This window comes from Dufourea novaeangliae, unplaced genomic scaffold, assembly GCF_001272555.1.
Source record: "Dufourea novaeangliae isolate 0120121106 unplaced genomic scaffold, ASM127255v1 scaffold124, whole genome shotgun sequence".
In the NCBI taxonomy this organism is placed as follows: Eukaryota; Metazoa; Arthropoda; class Insecta; order Hymenoptera; family Halictidae; genus Dufourea; species Dufourea novaeangliae.
The window spans coordinates 2,228,259-2,250,669 of record NW_015374010.1 but is presented as its reverse complement, the minus strand read 5'-3'; the positions used below and the strand labels follow the sequence as shown (position 1 = coordinate 2,250,669).

At 43.1% G+C, this 22,411-nt stretch overlaps 2 protein-coding genes across 2 annotated transcripts; one reads left to right on the top strand and one right to left on the bottom strand.

Moving 5' to 3' along the window:
- The first annotated feature begins 914 nt into the window (after nucleotides 1-914).
- On the top strand, nucleotides 915-10,590 carry LOC107188331 (collagen alpha-2(IV) chain-like). Its single transcript, XM_015576607.1, has 5 exons — nucleotides 915-926; nucleotides 2,910-3,030; nucleotides 3,122-3,487; nucleotides 3,561-9,002; nucleotides 9,131-10,590. Exons 1-5 carry the CDS (start codon nucleotides 915-917, stop codon nucleotides 10,588-10,590), a joined length of 7,401 nt encoding a protein of 2,466 aa, XP_015432093.1.
- A 3,054-nt stretch (nucleotides 10,591-13,644) lies between these two features.
- Nucleotides 13,645-22,315, bottom strand: LOC107188465 (keratin-associated protein 6-2-like). Its single transcript, XM_015576759.1, has 4 exons — nucleotides 22,228-22,315; nucleotides 17,690-17,840; nucleotides 14,580-14,772; nucleotides 13,645-14,088 (listed from the first exon to the last, which is right to left on the bottom strand). Exons 1-4 carry the CDS (start codon nucleotides 22,243-22,245, stop codon nucleotides 13,740-13,742), a joined length of 711 nt encoding a protein of 236 aa, XP_015432245.1. The 5' UTR covers nucleotides 22,246-22,315; the 3' UTR covers nucleotides 13,645-13,739.
- Nucleotides 22,316-22,411: the final 96 nt, after the last annotated feature.

The window sequence follows — 22,411 nt, the reverse complement described above, 5'->3', positions numbered from 1 at the left end:
GTTAATGAAATGGAGGATTACAGATGTACGGGGCACCATTAATCTGATTGAATGGATCTGTTGACAGAACTCGTGAAGAATGAAGTGTCGATTCACCCGTTCTTAAAGTGGGTGGAACCGCGACGCAGCTAATCATTAATCACGCGTCGCGATTATAGCTCGATCGTGTTAAACGTTCATTAATATGTACACCTTCGCTTAACTAACTACCTTAGCTTACTTTAAACTACCTTAAAAAGTGTACACTGATCCGAAGAAATTTTCCTCACAGTATCTTGCCATTTATAATATGTTATAAATCTCTGTTGTGTTACATTAATTAATACTATACTGTATTTCTTAATATTATGATAAATGTGAATTGTTACTGCAAAATAATTTAAAAACAATATTAGTGTCCATAAATTTGAGGTCACTACTTTTCATCTTATTCTGCATTCGTTATTATAAAAAAATAATTATTATTGAAAGCTTAATTATGTATTTCTTATTGAAGCCATTACCAAGTATACATGCAATAGATGAAATATTCAAACGACAGGTGTCCATGTTCGTAAAATAGGTTATCTATAATTTCTGTCTTCCTTTAATTGAAACGCCCGAAACACGTGTATTCGTCACGGTAACAAGTGGAAACGGAATGGAATGAACAGAGGCGCTAACCAAGTCCTACTCAATTGCACAATTGAACCATTTTCAAAGTTGATCTTCTCGAAAACGACGTGTGAATTGGAAAAATTTTATTCTATATTAACGACTTATTTTTTCACATGTACTAATATTTTCAATAAAAATTGAATCACAAACATATTACCAGGATACTTTCATCAGTACATCTCACATTGCTGAGAATGCTATTACTTTGAACCTTTCTTTGTCGAAGAAAGCAAAGTAACATCAGCGAATCAGACAAAATGGCGTCTGGGGTAAAGAAGTGAGGTCGATTAATCTTCTTCTTCTGCTTTCCTCAAAGACCTATCGACAGATGGTTCGTTTCAATCGTTCGGTAATTCAAAGAGAGAACCGAAAGAAGAAACAGAAATAGACAAGATCGTACTGATAACGGTGAAGAAAGTATCTAAACGTTATTCACAAGTTCGGACGTTCGATTACGAAACGTTTATAGTGAGAGTCAAAAGTGAGTGTACACCTTACAAAGGTGAGATTCGTGTAATATTTCAGAAGCATCCTACTATTGTAAGATCATGGCAGTCATACAGTTGGATATGATTTTCTTAACACTGTCGGGATGAATAGACAGCAAAACAATTCGAGAAAAAGAAATTCGAAACTATAACCAAAAAATTTTGTAAATATCATTAAACATGGTGAATAAACTATTATGGTTTGAGGTTGCATGGCAACCTCTGGTGTAGGTCGGTTGGTTTTTATTCATACTACACATATACACATTAGATTCTAAATTGAGAGAAATAAATACGAATGAATCCCATACTTTGAAAGCGTACACTCACTTTTAACACTCACTGTACGTTGCTCCCCGCGGAAGAGTGCGCGACCTTTAGTTTTAATTGCCCTAAATGGCGACTGCGAACGAAAAAGCTTCCTTTCGCGCCGAGGAATAACTCAGAGATTCCTCGGGCTGACTTTTACGGGGCCCCTGACATGGAAAGATTAAAAGCCGTGTCAGCGTCGTCTGTGCTACAAAAACTCGGACACTGTTCACTTACGCTAATATGGCGATGGTTATTTATAGAGAGTAGCCAAGTGGAATTGATGGCCGTACATGTAATCTCGGGTTCTCTTGTTGTTCTTTAGCTACGTAATATTAAAGCACTCTTGGGACTCTTGACGATGAGAAACCGAAGTACTAAATGTATATTATGGATCAAAGGACTCGGGATGCTTTGAAAAGGAAATGTAACATGAAATATTGTCACGAGGAACATTTGTGTGGATTTCTTAAGTGGATGATGTTCGTCGATGAAGTTATTTGTGGAGATTTTTTGAAGTCTTTGAAGGATAACAAGATTTTTGTAACTTAGTGCTTTCTATATTATTATTGAAGAAGTTTTAAACTCTCAGGGTGTATAATGTTATTTATTTTATCAGATTATTTACAGCAATTTATAAAATTTAGAAGATTTGTTTAATTTGTAATATCACGATATAGTATATTTTAGAAAAATTGTAACAAGCCTGCCTAATTCGTTGGTCACTTTCAACTTTCGCTTGTGACTAACTATTGTTATTCGAATTTAGGAAAGTTAGAATTGAAATGCAATACGTTATTCATAAGACTGCCGTGAGATTCATGAAAAAGACAGGATAATCTGACATAGGTAAATTTATGATAGTTATCAATTTTTATGGTACGTGATCATATTGGCATATTGCTACATGAACGACGAGAAAACATAAGTGCAATAAGTTTCGGAACAGATCGTGGTCGATCGCGTGAATACAGGCAAGCAACATTGACTGAGCGGTTGACTTGACATTTAAAGTGACATGCTATGTTGTTAGTGAATCGTCGCTAAGCTTTTAAAAGGTGAACAAGATTAGACCAGGTAAAGTCACCTAGCCAAAGAACAAATTGGGATACCATGTTGGCTAATTTGCTATGTAATTGACGAGTTACATAATGCTGGCTGAATGATTTAGGATGCATATATACCATAACAACAAAATAAAATGATTTTATTTCCCGGCAATAACATATGACAGATACATTTTTCTATTTACCATTCAATTATTTATATAACAACGAAAGATTTTATTCGTATTGTGTTATATAGAATAATTAACTTCCTTATATATTTTCTTGTAAGTTTCTAGTTACTTGAAAAACTGAAGTATTTTGGAACACTAAACAAAGATTGATGATTTTTTCAAGAAAATAAAGTATCTAATCAAAAAATGACTAATTAAACGTTCGTGTGCAATAGGTGATTGCCACATCTCTGTTGCAAGGCACTCAGCAGCAAGGAAGCAGGCAGAGTAGAGAAGTGATATTGAACATCAGTGATGATCAAAAAACCCAATATCTAAATCAAGACTTCTACTCGAGTAAGTGATGATGGTCTGACATGTAAATACACAAGAATGTAGTTAATAGTCATTATTTTTTCGAAAGATACTCAAAACAATTTCTTTACAGATGCATACAATTATGGTTACGAAATCAGTCCAAACGGGCAGTTCCACCATGAAGTACGTGGACCAGACGACATAACATACGGTTGCTATGGCTACATAGACCCGTTCGGAAAACTGAAGACCACATTTTATGTAAGCGACGGTTGGGGTTACCGAGTCGTCCAACCAGGAAAAGCAATTGAAATATTTTTACACGAACACGAGCATCATCAGCATGACGACTCGGAGCAACATGGCCCCGAACATCATGATCACCATGAACATCACGGTGTGATAACAGAATGGAAGGACTTGTATTTCCCAGAAATATGTAGACAATTCGACGGAACAAATGATAGGCCAATTACAGTTCCGAGTCCAGGCGAAAGTAAGTATAACAAACATTATTATATAAAGGGAATTACAAAAGTACACAAACATACAAACATGTTCTCATACAGAACCAGGCATAAACGGTTCAAGCAGTGGTGGAACACCAATCCAACCAGGAAAGCCACAACCTGGTTATCCAGGAATACCACCACAACCCGGATACCCTGGTACACAAGGGCATCCCGGAACACCTGGCACCCCTGCAACGCCAGGAAGACCTGGCCAGCCAGGATACCCAGGAACACCTGGAGAACCACCACAACCCGGATATCCTGGTACACCTGGCCACCCTGGAACGCCAGGAAAACCTGGCCAGCCTGGATACCCGGGAACACCACCACAACCCGGACATCCAGGACACCCCGGAACACCTGGTGTACCACCACAGCCAGGATACCCTGGAACACCTGGCACCCCTGGAACGCCAGGAAGACCTGGCCAGCCTGGACACCCGGGAACGCCACCACAACCCGGACATCCAGGTACCCCTGGCCACCCCGGAACACCTGGCACACCACCGCAACCCGGATATCCTGGTATACCTGGCCACCCTGGAACACCTGGGACACCTGGCAAACCGCCACAACCTGGATATCCTGGTACTCCTGGACACCCCGGAACACCTGGCACACCTGGCAAACCACCACAACCCGGATATCCCGGTACTCCTGCACACCCCGGAACACCTGGCACACCTGGAAAGCCAGGAGGACCTGGTCAGCCTGGATACCCAGGAACACCTGGCAAACCACCACAACCTGGATATCCTGGTACTCCAGGACACCCCGGGACACCCGAAACACCTGGAAAACCACCACAACCCGGATATCCTGGTACTCCTGGACACCCAGGAACACCCGGCACCCCTGGAACGCCAGGAAGACCTGGCCAGCCAGGGCACCCGGGAACGCCACCACAACCTGGATATCCTGGTACTCCTGGACACCCCGAGACACCTGGCACACCACCACGGCCAGGATATCCTGGAACTCCAGGACACCCCGGAACACCTGGCACCCCTGGAACGCCGGGAGGACCTGGTCAGCCTGGACACCCCGGAACACCCGGAATACCTGGCACACCGCCGCATCCCGGATATCCTGGGACTCCAGGACACCCCGGGACACCTGGCACACCTGGCACACCACCACAGCCAGGATATCCTGGTACGCCTGGACAGCCTGGCCATCCCGGCAGCCCTGGAACACCAGGAGGGCCTGGTCAACCTGGATACCCAGGAACACCTGGCACACCTGGCAAACCACCACAGCCAGGATATCCTGGGACTCCAGGACACCCCGGGACACCTGGCACACCTGGCACACCACCACAGCCAGGATATCCCGGTACTCCTGGACACCCCGGAACACCTGGTACACCTGGAACGCCAGGAGGACCTGGTCAGCCGGGATACCCAGGAACACCTGGCACACCTGGCAAACCACCACAGCCAGGATATCCTGGCACACCACCACAACCCGGATATCCTGGTACTCCTGGACACCCCGGAACACCCGGCACCCCTGGAACGCCAGGAGGACCTGGTCAGCCGGGATACCCTGGAACACCTGGCACACCTGGCAAACCACCACAACCTGGATATCCTGGTACTCCAGGACACCCCGGGAAACCTGGAACACCTGGCAAACCACCACAACCCGGATATCCCGGTACTCCTGGACACCCCGGAACACCCGGCACACCTGGAACGCCAGGAACACCTGGCAAACCACCACAACCCGGATATCCCGGTACTCCAGGACACCCCGGAACACCTGGTAGACCTGGAACGCCTGGTATACCACCACAGCCTGGATATCCGGGAATACCAGGAGAACCTGGTCATCCTGGTACCCCTGGAACACCAGGAAGCCCTGGTCAGCCTGGTCACCCGGGAACGCCACCACAGCCTGGATATCCTGGTACTCCTGGACACCCCGGATATCCTGGTACTCCTGGACACCCCGGGACACCTGGAACACCTGGCAAACCACCACAACCCGGATATCCCGGTACTCCAGAACACCCCGGAACACCCGGCACACCTGGAACGCCAGGAGGACATGGTCAGCCGGGATACCCTGGAACACCTGGCACACCTGGCAAACCACCACAACCTGGATATCCTGGTACTCCAGGACACCCCGGGAAACCTGGAACACCTGGCAAACCACCACAACCCGGATATCCCGGTACTCCTGGACACCCCGGAACACCCGGCACACCTGGAACGCCAGGAACACCTGGCAAACCACCACAACCCGGATATCCCGGTACTCCAGGACACCCCGGAACACCTGGTAGACCTGGAACGCCTGGTATACCACCACAGCCTGGATATCCGGGAATACCAGGAAAACCTGGTCATCCTGGTACCCCTGGAACGCCAGGAAGCCCTGGTCAGCCTGGTCACCCGGGAACGCCACCACAGCCTGGATATCCTGGTACTCCTGGACACCCCGGGACACCTGGCACACCACCACAACCCGGATATCCTGGTACTCCTGGACACCCCGGGACACCTGGCACACCTGGCACACCACCACAACCCGGATATCCTGGTACTCCTGGACACCCCGGAACACCCGGCACACCTGGAACGCCAGGAGGACCTGGTCAGCCGGGATACCCAGGAATACCTGGCACACCTGGCAAACCACCACAACCTGGATATCCTGGTACTCCAGGACACCCCGGGAAACCTGGCACACCTGGCACACCACCACAACCCGGATATCCTGGTACTCCTGGACACCCCGGAACACCCGGCACACCTGGAACGCCAGGAGGACCTGGTCAGCCTGGATACCCGGGAACACCTGGCACACCACCGCAACCCGGATATCCCGGTACTCCAGGACACCCCGGAACACCTGGTACACCTGGAACGCCTGGTATACCACCACAGCCTGGATATCCGGGAACACCAGGACAACCTGGTCATCCTGGAACCCCTGGAACGCCAGGAAGCCCTGGTCAGCCTGGTCACCCGGGAACGCCACCACAGCCTGGATATCCTGGTACTCCTGGACACCCCGGAACACCTGGCACACCTGGCAAACCACCACAGCCAGGATATCCTGGTACACCAGGGCACCCCGGAACACCAGGCACCCCTGGAACACCAGGAAGGCCTGGCGAGCCAGGACACCCTGGAACTCCACCACAACCAGGATATCCTGGTACACCTGGCCACCCTGGAACACCTGGGACACCTGGCACCCCTGGTGTACCATCTCAGCCTGGATTTCCTGGAACACCAGGAGGACCTGAATATCCTGGAACTCCTGGCCACCCTGGAAGGCCTGGTAAACCTGGACATCCTGGTAGGCCTGGGCTGCCTGGCCATCCCGGTATCCCTGGAACTCCACCACAACCTGGATATCCTGGTACACCGGGCCACCCAGGAACACCTGGAACACCCGGCACACCTGGTGTGCCACCGCAGCCTGGATATCCCGGAACGCCTGGACATCCCGGTGGTCCTGGAACACCAGGAACTCCTGGTCAGCCCGGATACCCGGGGACACCTGGTACACCACCACAGCCTGGATATCCTGGAGCGCCTGGACAGCCTGGTCATCCCGGCAGCCCTGGAACTCCACCACAACCTGGATATCCTGGTACACCTGGCCACCCAGGAACACCTGGAACACCCGGCACACCTGGTGTGCCACCGCAGCCTGGATATCCCGGAACGCCTGGACATCCTGGTAGTCCTGGAACACCAGGAACTCCTGGTCAGCCCGGATACCCGGGGACACCTGGTACACCACCACAGCCTGGATATCCTGGAGCGCCTGGACAGCCTGGTCATCCCGGCAGCCCTGGAACTCCACCACAACCTGGATATCCTGGTACACCTGGCCACCCAGGAACACCTGGAACACCCGGCACACCTGGTGTGCCACCGCAGCCTGGATATCCCGGAACGCCTGGACATCCTGGTGGTCCTGGAACACCAGGAACTCCTGGTCAGCCCGGATACCCGGGGACACCTGGTACACCACCACAGCCTGGATATCCTGGAGCGCCTGGACAGCCTGGTCATCCCGGGAGCCCTGGGACTACACCGCAGCCTGGATATCCCGGAACGCCTGGACATCCTGGTGGTCCTGGAACCCCTGGAACACCAGGGACACCTGGTCAGCCTGGATACCCTGGAACGCCTGGACAGCCTGGCCATCCCGGTACTCCAGGCATACCAGGTAAACCTAGTAAGCCTGGGAAACCTGGCAAACCCGGAAAACCTGGCCATCATGGTAAGCCTGGAAGTGAAACGTATCCACCGGAAGGTATACCTGGAACGGACGAATTACCGGGCACACCGCCATATCCGCCACAACCTGGATATCCCGGATCTCCAGGCAGACCTGGCAGACCCAGTAAACCTGGAAAGCCTGGACATCATGGGCAGCCTGGATCACCTGGCACACCGGGAACACCAGGTATTCCTGGCATTCCAGGAACGCCTGGAACACCAGGGACCCCCCCACATCCTGGATACCCTGGAACTCCTGGTACTCCTGGTATTCCAGGAACGCCTGGAACACCAGGAACCCCCCCACATCCTGGATACCCTGGAACTCCTGGTAGTCCAGGATCACCAGGCTCGCCGGGTACGCCAGGTATTCCTGGCATTCCAGGAACGCCTGGAACACCAGGGACCCCCCCACATCCTGGATACCCTGGAACTCCTGGTACTCCTGGTATTCCAGGAACCCCTCCATACCCTGGATACCCAGGAACTCCTGGTACACCTGGCATTCCAGGAACGCCTGGAACCCCCCCACATCCTGGATACCCTGGAACTCCCGGTATTCCTGGTACACCTGGCATTCCAGGAACCCCTCCACACCCTGGATACCCAGGAACTCCTGGTACACCTGGCATTCCAGGAACGCCTGGAACCCCTCCCCATCCCGGATACCCTGGAACTCCTGGTAGTCCAGGATCACCAGGCTCGTGCATTCCTGGCACTCCTGGCATACCGCCACGACCCGGACACCATGGCAAGCCGGGCAAGCCAGGAAAACCCGGTAGACCTGGAGAACCGGATACACCTGGCACACCGCCTTATCCACCCCAGCCAGGATATCCAGGTCCTCCTGGATACCCAGGAACTCCAGGTATACCAGGAACCCCAGGAACACCTGGAACGCCGCCTCATCCCGGATATCCAGGAACACCAGGTACGCCGGGAACGCCAGGAATACCTGGAACACCAGCACAACCTGGACATCCTGGAACTCCTGGAACTCCTGGAACACCTGGTATACCACCGCAACCTGGATATCCTGGCGTACCTGGTACGCCTGGAAGACCAGGTAAGCCCGGAGAGCCGGGTACACCCGGTACTCCGCCTTATCCACCTCAACCAGGATATCCAGGAATACCAACTACTCCTGGATCACCCGGAACACCTGGAATTCCTGGAACGCCCGGATCACCTGGATTCCCTGGTAAACCAGGGAAGCCTGGTCATGGACATCCTGGAACATCTAAACCAGGTACGTAACATACATCCATGATGTATGTTTCTATATAAAAACGTAATTGTGAATTTATGCAATAACTTATCAATTACGCATGATCTATTCATTTAGATATTTACGTACATATTTTATTAAAATTACAGATCACGATCAGCATCCTCCGTATCCTGGATATCCCACTGATCCCCAAGGTCCAATTGGTGGTGACGGTGGTGTTGGGCCTGATGGTCCAAACGGTCCATGGCCCAATGGTCCCGACGGCCCCGAAGGTCCGGGTGGTCCCGAAGGTCCTGGAGGACCTGTGGGTGGTATTGGTGGCATCGGCGGTGTAGGCGGCGACGGTGGCGTAGGACCTGACGGTCCAGACGGTCCGTGGCCAACAGGTTCACCTGGTCCCGACGGACCATGGCCTGGAGATCCAGATTATGTACCCGGTGGAAAACCAACATCGAGGCCTCGATACGAAGGCCCGATCAAACTTCAATATCCACTGAAATATCACGAGCCTACGACACCGACATCCGTACGCGAACCATTCTACGGAGACTACGGAGAGAAACAAGTGGAACGATTAACTTCTAGTTCCCAGTTCGACTCGAACCATAGAAAAAGTGGCACGTTCGATAGAAATTACGACAAGAGCGTCGAATCGACTGCGTTCGGGTACCCGATCAAAATAAGCAGTCCCTTCGGTACAAAAGACACGCGCTATCAAACCGAATACTATCAGGGACAAGTGAATCAGAACGCAGACACGATCAACTCTCTGCTCCAGCGGAAAGAATCACGAAAGTTCACGGACGAAGAAACCGACAACGTCTACACAAGCGTTACGAAAACTGCACCACAACGAATACCACAAACCACTCGAAACGAAGTGAAAACATCCAGCAACGCGAAGTATACCGACCAAGAGCAATACGAGCAAGCCAACCGGGGTCATCGTAAATTCTCCCAACAGTTCGCGAATGTGAATCAACCTGACCTAGACCATCCAATTGTTCAGATAGAGACAAACAGCGCCGCGTATCAAAGAGGCGAGGCCCAGGCGAACGTAAAGTATCAATCGACCGGCGGAGGTAACGCGGCGGCATTCATCAAACAGGTAAACGAATTGTCTGAAATCGAATCGTTAGACCCTGGACCAGATATCACCGCTATCGGGGTACAACCCCCGAGCAACAATAAGCCCTACCAGCAATCAATAGGGCCAGACCCAAAAACCTGTCCCTGCTACCTTGTCGAACCGGGCAATGACACCGTTGCTACAACCAGCACGACATCCGCTCCTTTAATCGGTCAGCTTGGCTTCATTCCCGTGGTGTTCGTACCCTATTGTCCGGGCGACGAGACGGACAGCCAACACATGAAGGACATGTTCCCGTCCGCCATGCCTGTACCGTACACGTGCAACGCGTGCGGCGCCGCCCAAACCGGGCGGATCGAGACGAGGCTTCTCAGCCTGAATCAGCTCGGGAACGTCGAGAACCTACGGGAGGCGTTGCGCCAAGCGAAACTTGGATTTTTGAATGTTTCAGCCCGGAATAATCGTAACGAGAGGCGACGAGCGAAGAGCCGGGACGACACGCGACGACGAGTGTAATTGCAACGATCCAGGGATCGGTCGCGACACGGTCGTGAGGAAATACGTCCGTTTACAGACGAGAAGTCCGTGACCGAGATAAGGTGCCTGCCCGTCTATCAGCTGCTGGACAGCTGACGGATGGCCAAAGAGAACGTGCGATGACCGAGAAAGTGGGAGAATGTGTCTAGGATAATCGTGGTCCACCGTTGATATTTCGCCGGTTCCTTTGTCTGACACAGAGTTGACCTAACCCAGACCCCAAAACTTCTACGAAACTTTGGAGATTTCATGCCTAAAGGTAGCGACCCATGGCAATTCTGGTCCAACAGGGAACCTAGATTTCTATTTTGAATTTTCTAATATTCGCACGGTTGGCTATGATTATCCGAAGGTAGTGTACCAACAGGCGTAACAGTCTCTGTCCTATCTTCTTTCCCTGCGTTTAACTTCCATCGGAGAGATTTATGATGATTAAACGTTCTGATTTTCCGTGTAATTCTGATTTACCGATGCAATTCGGGTCGAAATTGGTTGAAAGCTTCTGATATTAATTCCGCAGTTGCTAAATGCAGTATGTAACTTTGTATTCCCGAATTTCATTTTTGAATCCTTCGGTATCAAATACGTCATAGGTAGACCGCGGATATTTATGCAAATATAGAATTCTATGATAATATTTATTTACTATGTCGAGGGTTCTAGTGAATTCGAAATGGAAAAGAAGACCCAACAATAAAATCTCCTGAAACCTTTCAGTATAAACAATGATTGGAATCTTTTCGATATTCTATAAATGCATAAAATCTTCAGTCTGGTCCGTAGATAAACGGAGAACAAACTTCAATGTATCTAAATATCTTAATAATCTGCAAAGACCAACCAAGTGACTAGAAGAGCTAACACAGGGAAAATTGATGATCCTCCTTTCGCTGAATCATGTTCTCGGAATAGCCTTCGATTTCTGTCGATGGTAATAATTCGAGAACTTTCACGATTCTTCTTCTTAGTTATAACACGACCGTGAATCTGTACTCCATTAATTTCATTATCATCGAGCGATATTTAATTTCAAGAAAAAAGACGTCTTCACCGTGACACGCGTTGATAAAGTCGCGTCGACGGACACGTGCATTCTACGCGCGCCGTTTAAAAAAGTTTTTGTTTTTTTTTTTCCTTTCGATTTAAATTATCTGAACACCGCGTTACACGAATGCACGCATTTATACACGTCCTCATCCTCTTCGCGTGCCCTTGAGATTAAATATTCATCGTGCGATCGTCGATACGGTGCATCATAACTCGTATCGAACACGTACGGAAAATGTCGGTATTCGAGGCGATCACGGGATCCCTTTCGAAACTCCGAAGCGCAAAAAAGTTCGAGGAAGTATTCCGCATAAATCACGCGCAATCGATCACGATTTATGTACAGCACTGAGTGAGAGTGAAACGGGGGCCGTGTTACGAGTTGTACGTGCTCGATACGTGTTTTCTTCTTCATTCTTCTACTGTTTTTTCTCTTCTTTTTTTTTTTTTTAACGGAACGATATTATATTTTGTACATTGGATACAAGCTATGTAATATGTATCTTCTTATAGCGTAGGCGATCGAGGAATTTTCAATAAATTATACATAATTGTACATATTAATAGAGCGTTCATCCAGTGTTTCTTTACGAGCATCGATCATGTATTTTTAATACATAAAACTAATCACGAAATACATCGTTTGTTGTTCTTTTTTTTTTTATCTGTCGTGTTAGAGAATTATTCTGTCGTTCTCTCGACGCAAAAGATACGAAACCACACGAGATCGCGTCAAGTTGACGTATTTCATTGTTATTTCAATTTCGCTGAAAATTGATGTAGAGATGGATGTTTCGTGTTTAACAAGCTTATCGTGTACAGTAACAGAATGTCATTTTTCGAGAGACATAAATCCTCCAGTCGATGCAATTAATGTAAACATGCAAATATCGACATGGTGCGAACGATGTATATTTATTCGTTGACACGTTTATAATTTATCCCTCAGGATTTCATTTAGAAATATACGGTAAGTACTGTAAAAAATCCCCAGGAATCGTAGGAAAATAATAAAGAACTTCTCACGAGGGCACAGTAAAAAATACTCCTGTTAACAAATTATTAGAAAAACAACTCAATGTTAGCTACATTTGTCTATTTAGAAACAGTTGTTTTCTGAGTGTTCGTCATATTGTTGAGAAACGTTTTACTGGTTCGTGAAAGAGATTTTGACAATTTTTCATATCAATTTTCGACAAATCTTTTTTCCTCCGACTTTTATTTTTATGGATATGCTCTGACACCAAAAAGTAATCACAACTCCCAAATCGCGATCGTTCAAGTTTCTAGAGGCGAAACTAACAAGTAAAACAAAAAAAAACTTGCAAATTCTTTTCAGTTGTGCACCTGAGATTGCAAAAATATTTTGAAAATTGAAATTCACTTACTTTTACTCATTAGAAATTCTTGAAGTGTTCAGAAGCCTTCAGAAGAAAATTAAAAAGCCGAAAATCAATTTTTCAATTATTTTTCTTACACTGCCCCCTTAAACGTAAAGTCTGATTCGTCGTTCAAACGTTATTTATTATTATCGAGAATATATATGTACATTACACGAGGCTATTAATAACAAATTAAAACTTAAAACCTACGGAATTAATGTGATTCAATAAACGAAACAAATGAACGCTCGAGTGTCGCATAAACAGAGTTAATCAGTATCCATGGATACTGCTGTAATGCTTTGCACCCTATTTGTCATGCCGACGGAAAGTACCGCAAATACGTTTAACCTACTAACTGCATTTATCCAGTACAGTGGACGCTTACTTTATCACTTTAATGACAATATTCGGAACATTTCTTGACGATCGGCAGTACGAACCTTCTTTAAATGACATCCAAACATTAGAAAAACTATCACTGTGACTACTAATACCGTTATTTATCGTGAGCAAACACACTGTTTATAAAAGGAAAAATTTTTAAATATAAAAATATTTTTAAAAATTTGTTAAATAGTCTTAAAATGATTATTGTTCCTTGATTTGATAGAAAAAATTTGTATACAACATACTTAAAAAATACAGTGAGCGGGTTAACACGTTTAATATTTGCAGTTCAATCTCGAAAAAAATGAACTAAGAATAACCCCTGTACCCCGACGGATAACTGTAACTTCCGTAGCTGGTGCCGTGATAGTTAGTGTAAGGGTCGTAGTTGCTCCTCGTGTTGTACGTCGATCCGTAGTTCGATCCGCCGTAACCACCGTAACCTGATCCGTACCCATAACCATCGTACCCGCCGTACCGTCCGTAACCACCGCGTCCATAACCAACGTTGCTGTATCCATCATCGTAACCCGACCCGTAACTTCCGGTACCGTACGTACCGTAGCCGCCTAACCCGTTCCCGTAACCGCCGTATCCACCGTAACCACCAGACCCGTAGCCTCCGTAACTGGGATTATATCCACCGTAATAGCCATACCTATGGAGAAACAATTACCAAAATTCGGTAAGATCGTTCCGATTCGCGAAGATCGAGACACTTGTCTGATTGTACAGAGTGATTTTCTTGATGTCTGCAGTTTTCAAAATTACTTTATCATCAATAAATCCCCAGAAGCAAAAGGAATTCCTGTACTTATCGCAATTGTACATTTACTCTAAAAGTTAAATATCAATATCAGCAAACTAGTATTTCAGTTTGACACAAAGAAAACGAATAATATTTCTGTTTGTTGAATCCATTTTGATATTCTCACCACGAGTCTTACACGATGTTGTAAGGCAAGGGGTTAACTATACAAATGTAAATTTTAAAGAAGCCTCTGCATAAAAATTTACATTCTTCGAGTTGTGCCCCCCATTATTAATGCCAAGCACCGATATGTATTCAAGATTTCGTGGCTACCACGATTGTATTCCTAGATCAATTGAGTCTATTGTTCCAGTTTGAATTGTCCGTTGAAATCTTACCCTACGTGGCCGCCTCCGATAATTCCTCCAAGTCCACTGCCCGGATAACCCCTGTACCCTGTATTCAGATATCCCGGGTTCAATCCAGTTCCTCGGTATCCTGCGCCGGGACCGTAACTCGAGCCGTAATAAGTTCCGTACGGCACGCCCCCACCATATCCTGGCTGGCCATACTCCTTGCTAATATGGAACGCTGGAACCAACGAAGCTTTTAAGGAAATCAAAAATTTCCAAAAAATATGTGTAGTTATGGTCAGAGATGGGCACAATTTTATTCGAATAATATATAATGAGAAGCAGCAATATCGAAGATCGTTATCTTGACCTTTAAACAGTTCATGAGATTAAATAATTGTTTCCAAAGTGTCTACCAATTCAAGAAGAAATATTATTTTATGATAAAAATTGCAATTACCACGTTCAGTCAAGTAAAAATTACGAAATATATGTTTTTCATCTTTTATTCGTTATTCGAAACTTTTTATCTAGATAATAAATTTGCCCATCTCTGGTTATTGTTCGCCTGCTGACGCGCTCCAATCGAAAGACACGGTTAAAAATTTTCACTTGTAACTGTACAGTAACTCAATTTATTGTTTCTTACTTTATTCGCAGACGAGCATATAGTTCAGGCAATCGTCGGTTATTGAATTTAAATATCCGCTGATTAGCGAACTATCTGTCGGAATAAGTCGATGATTCATGAATGTATCGTCATTTCCGCCATTAGGGCGCGAGCCGATGGAGGACGTGTCTATGTGTGAAAAAGCATTCTACCGTTCACCAGCATTTGCCAAGGTTTAAGTTATTACCTATTCTCTTGCATTACCGTGAAGCGTGAGACAGTAGGCTCGAGTCGAAGTTTCCTTACGATGAGAAAGTACTTGTTATGAATTCATTTTCAAAATCGCCGATTCATCGAAAAAGCGTGTTGGTGCATTGACTCTTGTACAAATACGAGTGACAACAGGGATCTTCCACTTGCTTTGAACAGTGTGTTTTTGCAACTCGGACACAATAGATTATTCGAATAATTATTCACAAAATAGTGCATTACCTGATGTGAATAATTCCAGGTGGGGTTTCTTTCGAATCGAGTATATTTGCTACATGTATTGCATCGTAACATTCGAGGATCAAGATCAATGTCCGCGGTTAAATTTTTAATTTTCCCATACTCAGTAGAAAATTGCAAGATTTGAAATCGTTCATAGGTTCATACTTCCAACAACTGAGAAATATGTAACTCATTACAAATCAATACAATTATTGAATATTTTTCATTTATTTTAACATAATAATCGTACTTGTTTACAATACGGGCGTCACCTCGAAATAAAATATTTTACTGTATTTTATTATATTTCAACTTGAAATACGTTAGAAATTTTCGACTAAATTACTAATTTATTATGTAGGATAAGTTAAAACGTAAGAATAATATGAAGTAGTACTTATTATTCATCGATGTTATACACATTTAGCAGGCGACTAATACTTCTTTATGGCCTTAAGGGCGCGATATCGAAACGTAACAAATCTAGGCTATGTGATTTGGTGCGTTCGGAGATTACCAGTAAACGTGTATTTGCTCGCGCATGTAAACTTACTGTCCAACCGCAGGATTACGACTATTCTTAGTCATAATCAATCGTTATCCAACCTTCTCGCTTTGCGAGCGTATTAAATAAGTGTGTCACTACCGTTCCCACGATCGAGCGTCTCTCGATGGTGGTTTTCGACGTAAAAAAGTGACATTCGTTATAATAACATGCTAATGCAGCGAGACCGACCGAAGGTCCTTCGACATCCGCCGGCGTCTTTTCTAGTCCGTTCGCGCGATCACTGTTCCGCGGGTTAGATCATCCACGTTAACCGTAACGGGAAAACAAAATTTCCATACAGACGTGAGTCAACCTGTTACGCTTTCCCACCGTTCTTTCCACACGAAGGCGACGCGTATCAATACAATTTCGTTCGAGTGAACCGAACACATTTCGCGGAATTTATCCCGTGTAAACAGCGCAAGAAATGTTTCCTTCGGGGATCTCTAGCCGATGTATTCGATTCAGAATCGTTACAGTGCAATGGCTTGGGACCATTAATTTAGAGAGAATGTCCAGTGAAAATGGACCAACAACTACACCGGGACCATTATTCTCGAAAACAAATCTCTGGTGAAAAGAACTACCACTAAAAAGAATTACTCTGTAACGGGTGTTACTTGAGACATAGACGATGGATTCGAATGAAGTTTACAAATGATATTGATGGTGAACTTAAGTATTGATTTTTTTAACTTTTATGGGAATTTATCATAATACGTGGAAATTACTTTAGCCGAGTGCTAGAACAGTGAAGAAAGTTCACATTAACGTCTGCTTAACTTAACCCTTTGACAGTCTAATAAAATTAGGAATTGCCGTTAAAAAACGGTATGTTTTTTTTATGTTTTATAAATGACTTTTATGCACGATAAAAAAATGTGAAATTGTAATTGAAAATGTAATCAATTGCGGATCGTCAATCGAAGTAAAACTGACGAAAGTAGAACACTATTTGTCGATTCGTTTATACTAATATTAGAACTGTCTAATCTAATGATCGATCCATTTGGAATACTAAAAATATTACTTCGTATAAAGAAAATAATATTTATATCTGAGAATTGTAACCATTCTAGTAGTGATTTTGATCAGTTAATTTGTTCAATTGTCTCAAACTATCCTGTTAGAAGTAAGTTAAAAATTATTTTAATAATACTTAGGGAAATACATTGAACGCTCTTTACAGAAGAATATTATTAATTGTTAGGCATCGAGATACTGTAATAAACAATACGTTCATTGAATGTTAGAAATAATTTGACAATATTCTGCATATTTGTTACGTTCCATTTCGTCCATTTTGTTTCCCCGAGACTAGAAAAAGTCTCAATTATAGAATTATTAATATTTACAGCCTTTCTCGATCCTTTAAAAGTTTCCACGAATTACGTGAAATTGAAATAGAACTTATAAATTCCATAAATGAAACAAGATTGCTCTGTGACAAAAGTGTTTGTGCATTATAGGTACTTCTGCACAATAGAATCTCTTTCGATCACTTACTTCGATCACTGGCGGCTGATGTCAGATCTTTGGCACTGTCTTCATACGTCGCGCTGTTCGCAGGCGTTAATTTGGTAATTAAGTTCGGTTCCGATGATTTGATGGCACCGCTGCTGAGTGCAAACAGGCAGACGAAGGAGAATATCTGAAACTAATTAATTGAATTTTATTATGAATAATTCTCAAAGCAACTTCATTGAATTAATCTCGATCCAAACATTAAATGAGCTAATGAACAATTAAATTGTGGCAAAAACTCGATTTCGACATAAACAATAAAGTACAACATTCTTTTGATAGTTTCAGTAAATCTAATTCAAATACATATTATCTGAATATTACATGAGAATTTTTTTAACTAACTGACATTTGTTCGTATTATTCATTAGATTATTTCCCGTGCGTATTCTACTATTAATTTAAAAAAAGAAGGTGAACGAGTGTACAATGAAAGTTGGTTAAACGAGACAACAAAAGGAAACCGCTATATCAAAGACAAATAGAGATTACATTTTTCTATATGCACCAGCGACAAATCTCGAGAGCTCGTCACTTTCACTTCCTTTGATTACAAATATTGGCAGATGACAATGGTGTGTCCCAAAGAAGGGAAACAGGATTATTTCATTTAGGTTATGTACACTGCAGTTCGCGCAACGGCGAAGATAAAAGAGGATATTCGATAAAAAGAAAAGTTCTAAACACAGAAAAATCTAAAAAAAAAATACGTAATCCATGTAAATCAAGAACGACCAATCCACTCAAAGATTCCAGATTATTTTTTTGTATATTTCGCACTATTGTGAAATCTGTCGATTACTATAAACGATTTCAAACTACTTATTTCATTTCGTATACCCACATTAAAAGGGTCATTCCCCAATATAACATGAAAAAGAAATATTTTTAAGAAACACAAATAAATTTATTAGGTGTACAAGTAGTCCACTATTTTTTGTGAAATTTTGTATTTGTTTCGAAACAATTCAAATAGCAATTAGATTCCTTATTTGTTCCCAACATCCTCTGCCATTTTAGCTAAACAGAAGATATCAGAAAGGTATTCTGAATTTAAGCTGTATGTATATCCAATAGATCGTGCCTTAGAACTTTCCTGTCGGTTTCAAGGTACACGAAAAGCTTTCTGTACATAACGTACGTAGTTTAATATCTATACAAAATTGACTTTGGACTCGTTGAATGTTACATTGAAACGATAACATCCCCCAGCGTACACGAATGTCCGTCGATTTGAATGGCGAAGGTTTTCTCGTAGTTCAAGCTTACCGCCTAACGAGAAACTTAAAAAGTTCGCAAGGTAATGTTGAATTCACGTTATTTCAAAGCTCGATCGACCAGCAATTCCACGAGAAAGATTTCACGGAATACCTATTAAATTTTCAATGTCAATTTCCGCGGAATTTGTTTAGACTGTTCTTCGGTAACAAATACCTCTGTCGCCCTGTCAATTTCGAGAAATATATTTTCCCTGAATGGTTCCACGCACATAACAAATCTGATGTATCGTTTGAAGTATGCACAATCATTTGCAGGTTTGACAACGGCACCATTATTTTACATGAACATATATTCCTCAGAATTTTCCGTTTTAACGTTCGAGTTTGTATCCACGTCAAGAAGGCGGCCCCCGCCTTAGGCGGGTACTCACCTGTCATTGTTATAAAATGGAGAAATTCTACGTCCTCTTAGTTCAAGCACTACGACTGAATATAAGCTAAGCTAAACGAATACGAAGAACAAAGGTGACATTAATAAGTTAATAATAAATTTGCAATATTTGAAAATTTCTTAAATAGAATTTAAATAAAGGCTTAATAGAGACTTCCTTGAATAACGAATTACGACTGATATTCTATCAAATTGAAATGTATAGTAGGTCGTGAATCCAGAAAAATGTTTCATTTCGCTTCCACCGAATAAAAACTGTCATAAAATGGGAAAGACATTCATTATATCAACAGGCTGCTCATTTCTCACTCTCTGTCGTTCACTTCGTTTCATGTAACTATTTTACACGACGTGAATATAATGTTCCCATCCACAATTTCATAAAAATTCTATGAAACCTGTCAGCTTTTTCATTTGGAATAATAATTTATTATGACATGAAGATAGAAAAATTGTTACTACCATTTTTTTTAAATATCAAACTTTTACGTTGTTACTGTCGACAATTAAGGTATGTATATCGAAGCCCTTATTATTTATTTAACTTCAATCACCTGATTTAGTAATTTATACAAAATTATTGTTTGGTATTAATTTACTACTGCACTCCCAGACCTAAAGTCCAAAAAGACAAATTTTCAATTTTTGTTTGTTAAGATATTACAGTTTATCGTAAAGCAACAAAGACACCATTTAAATAATTATATGTAATTAATAAATAACTACAGTTATATTTGTATTACAGTTTAAAATAGTCGTTGCAAAGCTCAATTCTGCTTTACGAAATAAAGGAAAAATAGAAATCATTTGCATGTCGAAATTGGTTCACCTCACCATTTTACAAACGAAACAATTGTGTTCTTCGAAAAGGACACGTGTGGATTGAATAGCTATACGAAAACAGGTTGCTGAATGGAATAGAAGCTATTACGTTGTCGCATACGAAATGGCCAATTTTTGGGTCATGTATATTTCAACATACACTTGTAAATGAAAATTGTTAACTACGAATTCTATTTCTATATTAAACTCAAGCACACGCTCCCATTGCCTTCTATTTATTATGTTACATGTTCTTCAAATTACTGAACGTTGTAGAAATTTCAATATTTGAAAATTAATTCAAATAGGCAATGACCTGAATCGAATAAACATGATTTACCTCTTCGAAACACAGGAATTTTAAATTAAACAGATAATTGATCTTCTGACAAATTACTTTTTTTTCTCAGCAACCTATACCTCTGATAAACAAAAGGAATAGGCAGTCGAAATAGTAGTACCAAGAGTGGCAGATAAACCATTTGACGTACTGGTACGGTTACGGTCGTCAGTGGGTGAACAGATCCAACAAAATACGTTCCGAATCCCTTAACACGTCAAGTTTCATATCAGTCACATATGACGAATCGGTATGAAATGTAAAAAAATAATACCTCGTTCCCCAAAACTACAACGATACTCATATTTCTAGCACTTTCCTTCCCGAATCAGCATTTCCTTCATAAAGTTTCATTGCAAAATCATCCGACATCTCTAAACAATCCATTGCATCGCTCAATTGGACGTATCACGTGGCGTCAAACAGAAAGTTCATCAAAATCAACATCACACTCAACGTGTGTTAAACAATTTACCAACCATTCATCCAACTCATTTTATATTACAGAAACACCCTGGCAAAATTGAGCATATTTTATTTGAAATAAAATAACAAATGATCATTTGAAATAATGAATTATCTCAAATTATAATAGTTTATTATTTTTATTTTACAGATAACATAAGAAAAATAATTACTTGGTATTTTATTCAAATAATTTTTTAATCGAATAATTTTTTATCGCAGTTACTTCACTCAAATAAAATAACAAATAATTTGATATAAGAGGTTATTGAACCGATGGAATTAAACTTAGAATACGGGAATTTTTATAGTTTAACCAAATTTGATTTAAAAATACACTGACGATAGAAATCTGTATTTCGAACTCAGTTGACGATGCTGATGCGATACAATTCGAGGGTATTCGAGAAATTCTTTTTCTATTTGAGATCCACAATAACAAAACAATCTAAAGAAAAGCCATTTGTCTGTTCAATTAAACTAACACATGACTATTTCAAATAGCATTCAGCCAGATAAGATAATGTATTACCTGAACGATTATTTTTCAAATAGTTTAGTTAAATAATGCCCAAGCCTGCGTCCTAATACAGTAAACTAACGGTCATATACGACTGAAACAACTATTATTGGCTTCAGAATACCAAGCTATATCACCTTGCTGAACTTCATTAAAAAGTAATTGTTACACCTGAAGACCTCTCCTTGTCAATGCAGGAGCCTTCGAACACTCATCGAGAGTTTACTGTATATAAAGCATTATTAAGCGTTCACGATTAAAACATAGAATAATATATGTTTGTTGCCCTTCAACTGAATTTATTAGAATGAAAAAGACGCAGTATACAATGCGATTAAGTTTCAATTACGACTCCCTCGAAAGATCGAAGAAAACTCCCTCGAAGATTTATTGTACTCACGAACGGGAGTATATAACAAAAAAAAAAAACGACGAAAACTTAATTCAACAACTCCAACCCTCATTTTCCATCGACAAACCCACGAAAGTCCCATTGAATCACGAATCCACAAAATGAGAAACGGTTCGGATTCCCAGAACGACGGAAGACCATCGTTCCGTTGAGAGCGCGTGAAACGAATCCAGAGGAAATGAAAGGACTCCATTTAGGCTCCGACCAAGTACACTTTATCCGAATAGAACGGTCTGGATTCAAGGAAAGGGGGTGGAAAGCGTCCACCCCCCGTGCCACGGTCTACTCACCGGTTGAAGTGGTTGCATTCTTCTCGGTCTGCAGCTACAGAATTACCCACGAAAAATAAAAAAAAAAAAGCACAAACGGTTCGCCAGGTCGGTGGCGATCTGCTCGCCGGAACACGGATCGAAACCTCTATATACCGTTTCGACTGCGTCGCCCCTCCTCGTCGTCGTATTCTTCGTTCGCGAC

Excerpts from the sequence above, each read along its gene's own strand:
- LOC107188465 (XM_015576759.1), bottom strand. Across the intron at positions 14,773-17,689 it reads ATCAGCCGCCAGTGATCGAA|CGTTCCATATTAGCAAGGAG; the intron begins GTAAGTGATCGA and ends CGTTGGTTCCAG. Across the intron at positions 14,089-14,579 it reads ATCGGAGGCGGCCACGTAGG|GTATGGCTATTACGGTGGAT; the intron begins GTAAGATTTCAA and ends GTTTCTCCATAG.
- LOC107188331 (XM_015576607.1), top strand. Across the intron at positions 3,488-3,560 it reads AGTTCCGAGTCCAGGCGAAA|AACCAGGCATAAACGGTTCA; the intron begins GTAAGTATAACA and ends GTTCTCATACAG. Across the intron at positions 9,003-9,130 it reads TCCTGGAACATCTAAACCAG|ATCACGATCAGCATCCTCCG; the intron begins GTACGTAACATA and ends TTAAAATTACAG.